This window comes from Sus scrofa, chromosome 2, assembly GCF_054392235.1.
Source record: "Sus scrofa isolate SSC_HxYL_T2T_F1_AM1 chromosome 2, Sscrofa_HxYL_maternal_Yorkshire_Landrace_v2.0, whole genome shotgun sequence".
Lineage (NCBI taxonomy): Eukaryota > Metazoa > Chordata > Mammalia > Artiodactyla > Suidae > Sus > Sus scrofa.
Window position 1 is genome coordinate 87761972 of NC_139384.1, and position 12305 is coordinate 87774276.

Genomic DNA, 12305 nt, shown 5'->3' on the forward strand with positions numbered 1-12305 from the left:
TCAGTCTCAGGGTCGAAGAGGAGCCTGTGCGTGTCTGGGAGGCCCCCACCCATGGGTGAGAGTGGTGATGCTGGACCCAGTCCTGCCCACTCCCAGCTCCCTGTGGCAGGTGGCAAGCAGGGCCTGGCTCCAGGCTCCCCATGTCCAGGCCGGGCTGGTGAGTCCCCAGACAGTATGGGGCAGGGCCAGGCAGAGAAAAGCAGGGGGTCCAGGAGCTGAGGCTGCTGTTGGCTGCCAGGTGGAGTTCCCAGGTAGCTCTGGGCTTACTGGGGGGCTGGGTGTAGGGATCGGGGGCTTCCCTGGGGCCACGCTCCAAGGCTGGTGGTTGAGGGTCCCAGACTCACTCACCACCCCAACTCCCACAGTGCGTGGTCATTGGGCTGCAGTCCACGGGTGAGGCGCGAACCCGGGAGGTCCTTGGCGAGAAGGAGGGACACCTCGATGGCTTCGTGTCTGCTGCTGAGTGAGTGATGCTTGTGGCCCATGAGGGTGGGTGGGGGCTACCCTGGAGCCCCCTCCCTGTGTGACCAAGCAAGTGCCCCCACCCTGGTCTAGCCTGTGGCCTGGTCTTCCGTGTGACTCCAGCTGAAGGAGCCAGCCCGAGACCCTCAGAGACCTTAGTAAAGCCATCAAGGAGACCTATGGGGACCCCAGGACTGGGAGGGTGCTGGCCAAGGGCTGAGGCTTTAGAATGAGGCTTACAGATGCCCATCCCCCACATGGGTGTGGTGCCCTTTCAAGGACTGCACTTTAATTTTAGATACTGGCCTTGGTGTTCCCCGAAGCCCCTGGTCTCTCTCCCCACCCTGAGCAAGGGTCCTAGAAGGAGGCTCTTCGCCTGGCTCCACCCAGCCCCCACCCACACTCAGTGCTCCCTGCAGCCACAGGCCCAAGTGCAAGGCAGGGGGGCCCTGTCCCACTGTGCTTATAGCTCCTTTCGCCCACCTTCCTGGACTCCCTGCACCCAGACACATTGCAGGGTTCTTTGGCGCTGGGCATCCTCCCCCACACCCCCCCTTCCCCTGGGCAGCAAATCCACACAGGGGACCCAACTCCTCTGAGTCTCCTGGTGAAAATAAACCCCTGCTTCTCACTTTCAGAGGCGTCTTTCTGTCACTAATTCTGAAGCACTTTCCTTCAACCAAGAGAAAGCGAGAGAGAGGAGCAGGCAGTAAGAGAAAACGTAAGCCTCCCACCTCTGACCTCAAACCTCCCTTCTGGCTGTGGCCTCCTTGCCCTGGCCTGGGGCTTCCCTCCCTTCTGAGGGACCTGTCACCCCCCCCACTGTCCCCCCTACTGCTGGTTGCACAGCCATGTGGCCTGACCCCTGATCCACACCCCAACCTTCCAGGGCAGCTGCTGAGTCAGCAAAAGACCCCAGTGCAGCAAGATAGGGGTGCAGCTAGCTTGGCCCACGTGGCCGCATGCCCAGAACGAGGGGGCCTTGCTCTCCCCAGGTGAAAGTGAGCCTGAGGCTGAAACCATACTGGTCATGTGGACCAGGATGGAACCTTTCAAAAGCATCCTGGGGGAGTTCCCGTTGTGGCTCAAAGAAATGAACCTGACTGGTATCCATGAGGACGCAGCTTCAATCCCTGGCCTCGCTCAGTGGGTTAAGGATCCAGCATTGCTGTGAGCTGCTCTGTAGGTTGCAGACAGGCTTGGATCTAGCATTGCTGTAGCTGTGGTGTAGGCCGGCAGCTGAAGCTCCAATTCAACTCCTAGCCTGGGAGCTGCTACAGGTGCATCCCTAAAAATGGGGGAGAAAAAAAGGCATCCTGGGGAGTTCTCTTCTGATCCAGTGGGTTAAGGATCTGGTGTTGTCACTGCAGCAAAAAAAAAAAAAAAAAAGTATCTCAGGATAGGGGAATGACGTTTTAGTACCTGCTGGTATACACTGCCTGCTCTTCCTCCAGGCAAAGGCTGAGCCCCCACTTATGGGGAGAAGTGAGGCTCAGAGAGGCCAAGCAACTCACCTGTTGCCCAGTCCTGCTCCTTCCATCTCCTGGGACCGGCTGTCAGGGTGTCTGGACAGCAGATGAGTTCCCTCAGCCCCTGGATGGCCATCTTGTCCAAGCCTGGGCACATCCTTTGGCTGACCCATCCATGGCCACCTCATGAGGCTGCGCGCATAGCCTTGCTGGGCGCCATCCTAAGACACACCGCTGTCAGGAAGTCTGATGGCTGTTAGAACTGCCCCTTGGAGTTCCCATTGTGGCTCAGTGGGTTAAGAATCCAACTAGTATCCATGAAGATATGGGTTTGATCCCTGGCCTCGCTCAGCAGATTAAGGTTCTGGTGTTGCTATGAGCTGTGATGTAGGTCACACATGCAGCTCAGATCTGGTGTCACTGTGGCATAAGCTGGCAGCTGCAGCTCTGATTCGACCCCCAGCTTGGGAACCTCCATATGCTGCAGTTGCGGCCCTAAAAAAGGGAAAAAAAAAAAAAGAACTGCCGCTTTACACTGTGCTGCAAAGCTGAACAGAGCAAGGGGCCCAGCCCTGAATCCTGACTGTCCCAGCAGACAGACCTGTCCCTGGACCGCTGGGAGGCCCCCCAGGCCAGAGTTGCAGGACTGGGCCCTTGTGACCCCTGTCTGCACCCCCGCAGGGCGGCCACGAGGTCGTGGAGCCAAGGCACCCAGGCTGGCATGCGAGGTGGCGGGTGTGATCCGTATCAGTGATGACAGCAGCACGGAGTCTGACGGTGGCCTGGATAGTGACTTCCACTCCTCCCCCGAGTCCCTGTTGGATGATGACGTGGTCATCGTGGATGCCATCGGGCTCCCAGCTGATGACCGCGGTGAGGCATGGTGCTGCCCTGCCCCCGCCCTGCCCCACATCTTCTCTTCTTAGGCTCAAAGAGGGGAGGTCAGGGCTTGCAGCTGGGCAGGGGCAGAGCCAGGTTCATGCTGGAAGTTGGGGGTGGGGAGGATGGTAGGAGAAGGTTCTGGACCTCCATACCTCCTGTGCTTACCCCCATTCCCCAGGGACCCTTTGGCCTCGAGGGCCCAGGATTTATTCTCACTGCGAGCGGGGTGGTGGGCAGGCAGCCTGGCTGGTCCCACCTGACCCTCCGGCCCCACAGGCCCCCTGTGCCCCCCACAGCGGGACCTGCACGGCCCTGGCATCCTGGAGCGGGTCGAGCGGCTGAAGCAGGACCTGCTGGCCAAGGTGAGGGCGTTGGGCCGGGAGCTGCCGGTCAATACCCTGGATGAGCTTATCGACCAGCTGGGAGGCCCAGAGCAGGTGGCCGAGGTGAGCTCTGGTGCCCCCTGGTGCCTGCCCCCAGTATCTCGGTTGGGTTACCTCCCTCAGCCACTGACACACACACATACACCCTGCCCCTGGCTAGTGCTCCCAGCCCGGGCCTTCGGGTCCCAGGTGCTCTCTCCAGTCCCTGCCTGGCCCCCAGCCCCTGCTCCCTCCCATCCCCCCTTTCCACTTGCATTCTTTCCCAGGATGTTCCTGTGCTGCCACCTCAGGTATGTCTAGGTCCCAGGTGGCTGGGCTGCAGTAAAATGCTTAGGAGCATGTAGTGAAAATTCCTGCTGACTCCCCGAGGCCACCTGAGCCTGGGAGAGACAGTCCTGGCAGCCCCCACTGCACACACCCAGGAGCCCCAGGGTCACAGGCAGGGGGCGGGCAAACAGGCACAGGCACACGGGCTGACGACCTATGCCCTCGCCCCCACCATGGCCACAGATGACCGGCAGGAAGGGCCGCGTGGTGTCCAGGCCTGATGGGACTGTGGCTTTTGAGTCCCGGGCAGAGCAGGGCCTCTCCATCGACCACGTGAACCTCAGAGAGAAGGAGCGCTTCATGAATGGCGAGAAGGTAGGGACCTTGTCTGCAGGGCACCCACTCTACCGTAAGCCAGGAGAAGGGGCCCTCAGGGCCCTGTGGGTGGGGAAAGCGCAGAGGTCAGAGGGCTGGAGGACCACCGGCTGTGTGCAGGTGGGTGCTAGCTGCCGCCTGTTGGTCCAAATCACATATGCACTACTTCAGTGCCTGGCCACTGCTTCTCCAAGCCACCCCGTGGGGGAACCAGGATGGTTCAGACTCTATGCTAAGCCCTTGTGGGCCCCTCTATGGACACACGTACCTGAGCTTCCTGCCTGGGTCCCCCTAAATGCATCCAGCTGACCCAGGGCACATGGGGTGCTCACCCTGCCACCCCACTGACCAGGCCGTGTCTGTGCCGTGCCCCCCAGCTCGTGGCCATCATCTCAGAGGCCTCCAGCTCCGGTGTTTCCCTCCAAGCCGACCGCCGGGTCCAGAACCAGCGGCGCCGAGTCCACATGACACTGGAGCTTCCCTGGAGTGCTGACCGGGCCATCCAGCAGTTTGGTGAGCCACGCCCCAAGCTACCCTGCCCCAAGCCATGCCTCCCTTTGGACCACCTGGTCCTTAGAAGCCCCTCTGCCTCCAGGCCGGACCCACCGGTCCAACCAGGTCTCCGCACCGGAGTACATCTTCCTCATCTCGGAGCTTGCTGGGGAGCGAAGGTTTGCCTCCATTGTGGCCAAGCGGCTGGAGAGCCTGGTGAGCGAGCAAGCAGGCCGGGGCCTGGGCCAGGGAGGGCGGGTCCAGGAGGAGAGGAGCAGTGTGTGACAGCTTCCCACATCCTGGGCAGGGGGCTCTCACCCACGGAGACCGCCGTGCCACCGAGTCTCGTGACCTGAGCAAGTACAACTTTGAGAACAAGGTACCCAGGGGGGTGGAGCCCAGGAGAGGTGAGTCCTGAGATGCCCCAGCCTCTGATGCAGTCCCACCCCTCCACACAGTATGGTGCCCGGGCCCTCAGCTGCGTCCTCACCACCATCCTAAGCCAGACGGAGAGCAAAGTGCCGCTGCCCCAGGGCTACCCTGGAGGGGACGCTGCCTTCTTCTGTGGTGAGCTGGGGTGCCTCTGCTCTCAGGGGTACAGTCTGGGGTGCGGAATTGGTAGATGGATTTGTATCGGAAGACCCTCTGTCCCCGCCAATACCTCAAGGGGACACTCCTGGTGAGGGGGAGCCCCCCTGGCGGGGAAGGAAGATGAGCGAGACTCTCCCTTCTTGCAGACATGAAGCAAGGGCTGCTGTCGGTTGGGATCGGCGGGCGCGAGTCCAGGTCTGGCTGCCTGGATGTGGAGAAGGGTGAGTTCCCACACAGCCCCACACCTCCAGATGGGGGGACAGGGAGGGGCCAGGTTGACCCAGCCTGAGGCGCCCTCTCGCCAGCAGACTGCTCCATCAGCAAGTTCCTGAACCGCATCCTGGGGCTGGAGGTGCACAAGCAGAACGCCCTTTTCCAATACTTTTCTGACACCTTTGACCACCTCATCGCTGCTGACAAGAAGGAGGGCAAATATGACATGGGTATCCTGGGTGAGTGCAGCTGGGGACACCCTCCCCCAGCCCCAAGCCAGAGTCCTGGACCACCGACTCACCCGACTCCTCCTCCCCAGACCTGGCCCCTGGCATTGATGAGATCTACGAGGAGAGCCAGCAGGTGTTCCTGGCCCCAGGGCACCCGCAGGACGGGCAGGTGGTCTTCTACAAGGTGAGATGCTGCCGCCTGCCCCCCTTCCCACCACTGCACCACCCCCACCCCTAACGCCCACACCCCACAGATCAGCGTGGACCGCGGCCTGAAGTGGGAGGAGGCCTACGCCAAGTCACTGGAGCTGACAGGTCCCCATGATGGCTTCTACCTCTCCTACAAGGTAGGCGCCCAGGGAGCCTGCAAGGCCTCCCAGAGGCAGGACCCCAGCTGATGGGCTGAGAGGGGTGCGCGGCCAGCTTCCAGCCCTCTGGGGCATACATGCTTTGGGGGCAGCCACCCAGGTTGTGTGGTGGCGCCCCCGCCCTCACACACACACCTGCCCAGGTCCGAGGCAACAAGCCCAGCTGCCTGCTGGCCCAGCAGAACCGAGGCAAGCTCTTCACTGTGTACAAACCCAACATCGGGCGGCAGAGCCAGCTGGAGACCTTCGACAGCCTGTGCCGGAAGTTCCACCGGGTAGGGCCCTGACTGTGCCTCCACCGTGCTCCAGTCTCTGCCACTCAGCTCTCCCTATCCTGGCTCCTCCGCCCCCAGGCCAGCCCTCGGACTCCATGCTCGCTTTCCTCGCCACCGGGGGCAGAATGAGCAGGCCTGGGGCCCTCGGGCGGGCATCAGTTCCTGCTTAAGCACAGGGGAGGGCAGACAGGGCACCTGTCCAGGGGCTTGACTGCCCGTGTCTGCAGGTGACGTCAGAGGAGGCCAGGGAGCCCTGGGAGAGCAGCTATAGCTTCTCGCTGACTCACTGCAGCCACACCACGTGGTGAGGACCTGGGTCGGGTCTGACTGGAAAATGGGAGATGGGGTGGCCCCAGGGGCAAGTGCACATCTGAGCCGCCCGTCCTCCCTGGGCAGGAACCGGCACTGCCGGCTGGTGCAGGAAGGCAAGGACTGCACGCAGGGCCTGCGGCTGCGGCACCACTACATGCTATGCGGTGCGCTGCTGCGTGTGTGGGGCCGCATCGCAGCTGTCATGGCTGACGTCACCAGCAGCAGCTACCTGCAGATCGTGCGCCTCAAGACCAAGGACAAGAAGAAGCAAGTTGGTGAGCGGCGGGTGCAGCGGGGTGGGGGATGTGCGCACCCCTGCAGGCCCTGACCACTCAGCCCTGCCCCAACCCACAGGCATCAAGATCCCCGAGGGCTGCGTGCGCCGCGTGCTGCAGGAGCTGCAGCTCATGGACACCGACGTGAAGCGCAAACATGCACGTGGCCGGGCTCTCCCTGCACTGCCGCCCACCCCACGCCCGCTCGAGGTCCTGGACCTCACGTACAGCCCGCCTGCCCAGGCCTTCCCTCCACCCTCCCCCTTTGCCTTCCCGCCCCCCGCCCCTGGCCCCTGCGGCCTGCTGCTGGGCGCCCCAGACGCCCCCGATGCCCCGGCTGACCCCGCGGCCCTCCTGCACCAGGGCTGCGACATCAACTTCAAGGAGGTGCTGGAGGATATGCTGCGCTCCCTCAATACCGTGCCACCCCCCCAGGCCCCCGGCCCACCGGGTGCAGGTGGGGGGGCGGCAGGGGCCCCAGGGGGTGGTGGGGGCCCTGAGAGGCAGAGTGTGATCCAGTTCAGCCCCCCCTTCCCTAATTCCTAGGCCTGGGTATTCTTCTCAGACAAAACTTATTTATCTGTAATGTGCGCCATGTCTCCACCAGGGAAGCAGGTGGTGGGCGGGGTCAGGCCCCCCTGACTACTGAGGAAGGAGGGGCCAGGGGCCCTGGGCCAGCCTCCGGAGGTCTCCACTGTAGTGCCTTCCCGCTGGTGCCTGCAGACCCCCAAGATGCTGCCTGCCCAATGGGGTCTCGGAGGCCCTGCCTGGTGGGCAGTGGCTGATTGCAGGCCCCACTCAGGAGACTAGGGGGGAGGGGGCAGGCAGGGCCTGGGAGTGGGGCCCTCCTTCTCTGTGCCTCTGTCCTCTACTGCCCGCTCCAGGCCTGGGTCGGGGCTCCCACCCCACCCACCTTACAAGGCCTAGTCAGGCCAGAACCCCTGAAATCTACAATACTGGGTGGCCCCAAGAGCTGGAAACTCAGGAATCCCCAGGTGCTCAGGGCCCCGCCATCTCTGGGGGGGGGGGTCCATGGGGCAGATCTCCCCATTAATATATGCAATTCCCCCTTCCTGCTGTTCCCTAAATTATTGCCCAGCCACCTCTCCCAGGTCCTAGAATCTCCTGTGGAGCTGGTGGGTGGTCCCTTGGTTTCTATGTGTATTTATAATGAACTCAAGTGTACATATGTAAAGAGATCTTTTTTAAATATATGTGCCTTTTCACTACTTCCCAGGCTACCTGCTCTTCTGGCCTGCGGGGACAGTGGGGGGCGGGGGAGGGGCACCATCACATGTTCCTTCTAGGCAGGCTATTTATTTTATCTCATTTTATTTTTTATTTATTTTTTTTTTTAAATTTTTGGCCACCCCATGGCACATGGAGTTCATGGACCAGGGATCAGATCCAAGCTGTAGTCATGAACTAAGCTGCAGCTGCGGCAACACTGGATCCTTAACCCGCTATCCCATGGTGCCTGGCCTGTGGATGACTGGGGCCAGGGTAGGAGAGACACCCCACCCCTGGAGGCTGTTTGTCCATTGTGGTCCTGGCACTGGAACTGCAGGCCAGCTGCCTCTGCACTGGCTGTCTCCAGCCCATTAGACACACGGCCTTGCCTGGGACCCCTGTGGTGGTGCCGCGTCCCTTTCATCAGACTCTGCCTTGGTTTCTCCCCCTTTCTTCCTCAGGTGGTGGTGGCTGTGGCATGCGGGGCAGCCTGGTCTGGTAGGCAGAAGTGGATGCCAAGCCCTTCCTAGAAGCTGTGGGGAGCACACCTGGCTTCCAGCCCAAAAGTTGGGGGGGGCCACCCCCAGCCAAAGGCAGACTAGTGCCCAGGAGGCAGAAGATTCTATGAAAGTGGTCCAGGGTGACCCTCAGCCCCATCTGACCCTGCCATCCCCTCTCTAGGTCCTCACTCCCAGCTGCTGGCCTTTCCTGGGGATACTGGGAGTCCTGGAGGCAGCTGGCTCAGCCATGCCACAGTTGTGCCACCCTCCACACAGGCAAGCTGTGTCCACAGTCCCTTCTGGGGGCACTGCTTCTGCCAGATGAGGCTGGTGGGCAGGACCCGGACAGCATGGTGGCCTCGGTGCCCAGCCCACGCTGGCCCAACACCCAGCCAGGGTGCTGAGGGCCGCCAGCAAGCGGGAGGCACGCTGGACAAGACCAAGGTCCCTGGTGGCCACCTGGGCCTGGAGCTGCGCCCTTCAGGAAGCATTATCTTCCCTGTCAAGATTAGCTCTGTAGCACCCAGGGCTGAGTAGATTACCGGCCCAGGGCAGCAGGGTAGGTGGGGCCCTCTGAGCCCTGAAGAAACTCTACCCCCCACATCCCCTCCCCCACTTCAGCACCTGCTCCTGAGCCAGGAGGGGCCTGGGACAGATACCCTCCCACCCCCGGGCAAGCAGGAACACTGAACTAGCCAATTTGTATGGTTTATTCCCATAAGCAGGAACACTGAACTAGCCAATTTGTATGGTTTATTCCCACAAGGCAGCCTGGGGTGGGGTGCGAGCTGCAAGCTGGGCCAAGGGACCTTCCTCTGGCGGGGTTGCACGCCAGGTTCTCGAGTCTGCCCCACCAGGGGCTGGTTTTTAGGCAGACTGTCATGGGTGCCAGGTGGAAGGCTCTGAGGGCACAGGCAGCAGGCTCAGCACACACTTGTTGAGCTAGAGGTAGCACGGCAGGTCCTTCTCTATGACCTGTAGGTGAGACAGGGTCAGTGGTGCCTCTCCCATACCCCCCCAGGGGGCTCCCTGCACAGGCTCCTACCTGGGGCTCTTCCATGGGACCGTACCGCTTCACCACACAGCCGTTCTTATCAATGAGGAACTGCAGGACAGGTGGTGTCAGGGACAGAAGGCCACCGTGGTGGGACTGGGGCAAGCAAGCAAGCGGCCCCCACCCATCACTCCATTTAGGTCAGGTGGAGACCCTAGAAGTGGCACCAGGGTGACTGAGGGCACCCCCCGGGCCCTCAGCACCCCCTTACCTTGGTAAAGTTCCATTTGATAGCACTGCAAAAAGAAATGTGTCATCAGTAATCCCGTGGCAGCTGCAGATCCCCACTGCCCTCCACTCTCACCCCAGCCCCCCAACTCACTTTCCCAGCATGCCCCTCCCCTTGGGCTGGACTTTCATCCACTTCCACAGAGGGTGGGCATCGTCCCCATTCACACAGATCTTGCTGAACATATCAAATTTGACGTTGTAGCCAGCAGCAAATTCTTTGATCTCAGCATCACTCCCTGGCTCCTGGGCAGAAAGGGGTGCTGGAGGTGAGGGGGGAGGGCCCTGTACCCTCTTTGGACCCAGATTCCTCACACAGGCCCTCTCCCCACGCCCACACACAAGGACATCCAGGGCAACCAAGACGTACCTGCCTCCCAAACTGGTTGCAAGGGAAGGCCAGAATCCGTAAACCACACTCAGCATATCGGGCGTGCAGGTCGACCAGCTGAGTGTAGTTTACCTCCGTCTTGCCTCATTGAGAGGCCACATTGGTGACGATGCACACGTAGCCCCTGGAGGCGGTTGAGACGGTTAGGACAGGGCTTCGACCTTACCCCTGCCTTCCCAGACCAAGCGGGCAGGTACCCACCGGTACTTGTCCAGGTTCACCATGTGCCCGTCGATGTCCTTGGCTGAGAATTCGTGCATGGAGCGAGCACATCGCCAGTCGTCGCGGGACGCGCACTGCAAGGCAAGGGCACACTGAGCAGCCTGCAGATCTCGGGGCTAAGGCCGCCCGCAACTCTCTCAACCCAGGGTGCCAAAGGGATGAAAACCGGGGCTCTGGGGCAAGGAAAGGGTGAGGCTCCTCCTCCGCAGAGGCGCAGGGCCCCCCGCACAGCAGGTCGCATTTGACCTGAAAGACTGAGACCTAGGCTACCCCGCCGGCGGGTGTGGGGGCCCCGCGCGCACCGGGTCCTGGGACTCGGCGCTGCAGCCGCTCTCCCCGGCCGCGGGCCCCCCCTGCCCAGGGCTCTCGGAAGCCGGCTGCCTTCTCCGGGGGCGCGCCCTTCTGCGGCACAAACGAGCCCTCCGCCTCCGAGGGGCCCTGCGTCGCCGCCCGGCCGGCAACCGGCGCCGCTGGCCACGGCGACCCGGGGAACCGGCGGCTGCGCGGCCCATGCCCACCCGTCTTCGGCTGCGCCTGTGCCCACCGAGCGCCACACCCGGGGGACAAAGGGCCGGTAGCCAAGGGCGCGGGGCCGCTCGTCTGTGACGCCACTGCGCGGAGCCCCCGGGCACACAGGGCCGGGGAGGGGCAGTGACGCCCCGTGGCGCGTGATCCCGGATTTCCACCCCGTAGGGCGCCCCCCGCTCTCCGGGCCAGGCGTAGTACCAGTAGCCGACGGCGCCACCCCGTTGCCCCGAGGCAGCAACTCTGTGCGTCAGGGGCGCCCACCCGGGGGTCCTCACCGCCCAGCCTTGCCCCCAGCCCCACCGAACGCCGCCCCCCGTCCCCGACCCAGCCTGGGATCGTGATCGCGGCCCGGGCGCTGGCCACAGCCCCGACGGCCGCGGAGGCGGCGGCCGATTGTCCGCGCGCCCCCTGCCTAATGTTGCCACTGCCCCGCGCGCCGAGAGGCAGGCCGCGCGCCCGCCCAACGGCCCTCCGGCCCGCCGGTCGGCAGCGCCTAGCTCACCATGGTGCCGGCCAGGCCGGGCACCGCCAGGGTCCCGCAGAGAAGCGCTGGCTTCAGCAGGCGGAACAGGCGGCTAAAGCTCATCGCGGCGGCGGGGGCTCCGGGGAGGCAGCGCTCCTCCCCTCGCCGAGCGGACCAATGGACGCGCGCCAGCGCCCCTCCCCTCCCCGCCCTCGGCCACGCCCTCCATCCCTCTCATTGGTCTTCTGTCACGGGACTGTAGACGCGTGCCTGCTCCAGCCAATGGGAGGTCGGGGTGAGGGGCCGACGGGGGCGGGGCCGGGGCCAGGCTGTGGTTGTGTTGCTGTAGGTGACTGCGCATGCTCTCAGGTAGCTGCGTCCACGCACTCGGTGCGGCCTCTGGTTAAAATCAGTTATCTGGGTGGTTGACTGCTGCGCAGCGCGGTGCCCGACAGATTTAGATACTACAGGAAACCTGTGAGGGGAGGCGGCGGCTGGAACTCTCAAAAAAGTCGCTCCAGCTCCTTGAAAACGGGATTTTCGGAGTCGGTTGTGGCGCAGCGGAAGCGAATCCAACTAGTATCCATGAGGATGCGGGTTTGATCCCTGGCCTCGTTCAGTGGGTTGGAGATCTGACGTTGCCCGTGAGCTGTGGTGTAGGTCGCAGACACGGCTCGGATCCCTTATTGCTGTGGCGTAGGCCGGCAGCTACGGCTTTGATTCGACCCCTAGTCTGGCAACTTCCATATGCCCTTTAGTGCGGCCCTAAAGAGCAAACAAAACAAAACAAAACAAAAACAAACAACTGGAGGTTTTCTTCTTAATGTAAATACAACCACGCCGGATGTTGGAATCCCCCCTACTCAGGCTGCGAGGTCTCTACAGGGCGTGAGGGACACCTGCGGCTGTTGCATCCCTGCTGCAGGGTACCCTTGGATACCCTTGGACACGGCCTTAGCTGCTTATATAAGCGACACGTGAGCCCTGGGCGGAAGCGAGGGCCCGTTAGCAGTTACCCTGCTGTCCCGCCCCCCTCCCGAGACGACTTGCGCGTGAGAACTCGCAGGTGTGTGTTTAGAAAGGAAAACGCCTGCC

General features: G+C 62.6%; 2 protein-coding genes across 7 annotated transcripts in view; one reads left to right on the forward strand and one right to left on the reverse strand.

Moving 5' to 3' along the window:
* Positions 1-7823, forward strand: part of SBNO2 (strawberry notch homolog 2) — a 49508-nt gene extending 41685 nt beyond the window's left edge. For 3 of the 6 annotated variants that reach the window (XM_085013411.1, XM_085013410.1, XM_085013416.1), the window contains 17 exons: positions 366-463; positions 1101-1183; positions 2613-2804; positions 3090-3259; positions 3707-3838; positions 4216-4351; positions 4434-4546; positions 4638-4709; positions 4789-4897; positions 5068-5142; positions 5227-5373; positions 5454-5548; positions 5619-5711; positions 5876-6007; positions 6235-6311; positions 6404-6594; positions 6674-7823. In XM_085013411.1, coding sequence (XP_084869537.1) covers positions 366-463; positions 1101-1183; positions 2613-2804; positions 3090-3259; positions 3707-3838; positions 4216-4351; positions 4434-4546; positions 4638-4709; positions 4789-4897; positions 5068-5142; positions 5227-5373; positions 5454-5548; positions 5619-5711; positions 5876-6007; positions 6235-6311; positions 6404-6594; positions 6674-7140 — 2382 coding nt within the window. In that variant the 3' untranslated portion in view covers positions 7141-7823. The remainder of the gene's footprint in view (positions 1-365; positions 464-1100; positions 1184-2612; positions 2805-3089; positions 3260-3706; positions 3839-4215; positions 4352-4433; positions 4547-4637; positions 4710-4788; positions 4898-5067; positions 5143-5226; positions 5374-5453; positions 5549-5618; positions 5712-5875; positions 6008-6234; positions 6312-6403; positions 6595-6673) is intronic. The other 3 variants (XM_085013415.1, XM_085013414.1, XM_085013417.1) reach the window with 1 other exon arrangement.
* Positions 7824-9016: 1193 nt separating this feature from the next.
* GPX4 (glutathione peroxidase 4) lies at positions 9017-11379 on the reverse strand. The gene is given in 7 exon segments (NM_214407.1): positions 9017-9299; positions 9370-9429; positions 9590-9614; positions 9701-9852; positions 9977-10121; positions 10199-10293; positions 11250-11379. Coding segments are annotated over 7 exon segments (594 nt in total). The 5' UTR covers positions 11334-11379; the 3' UTR covers positions 9017-9266.
* Positions 11380-12305: the final 926 nt, after the last annotated feature.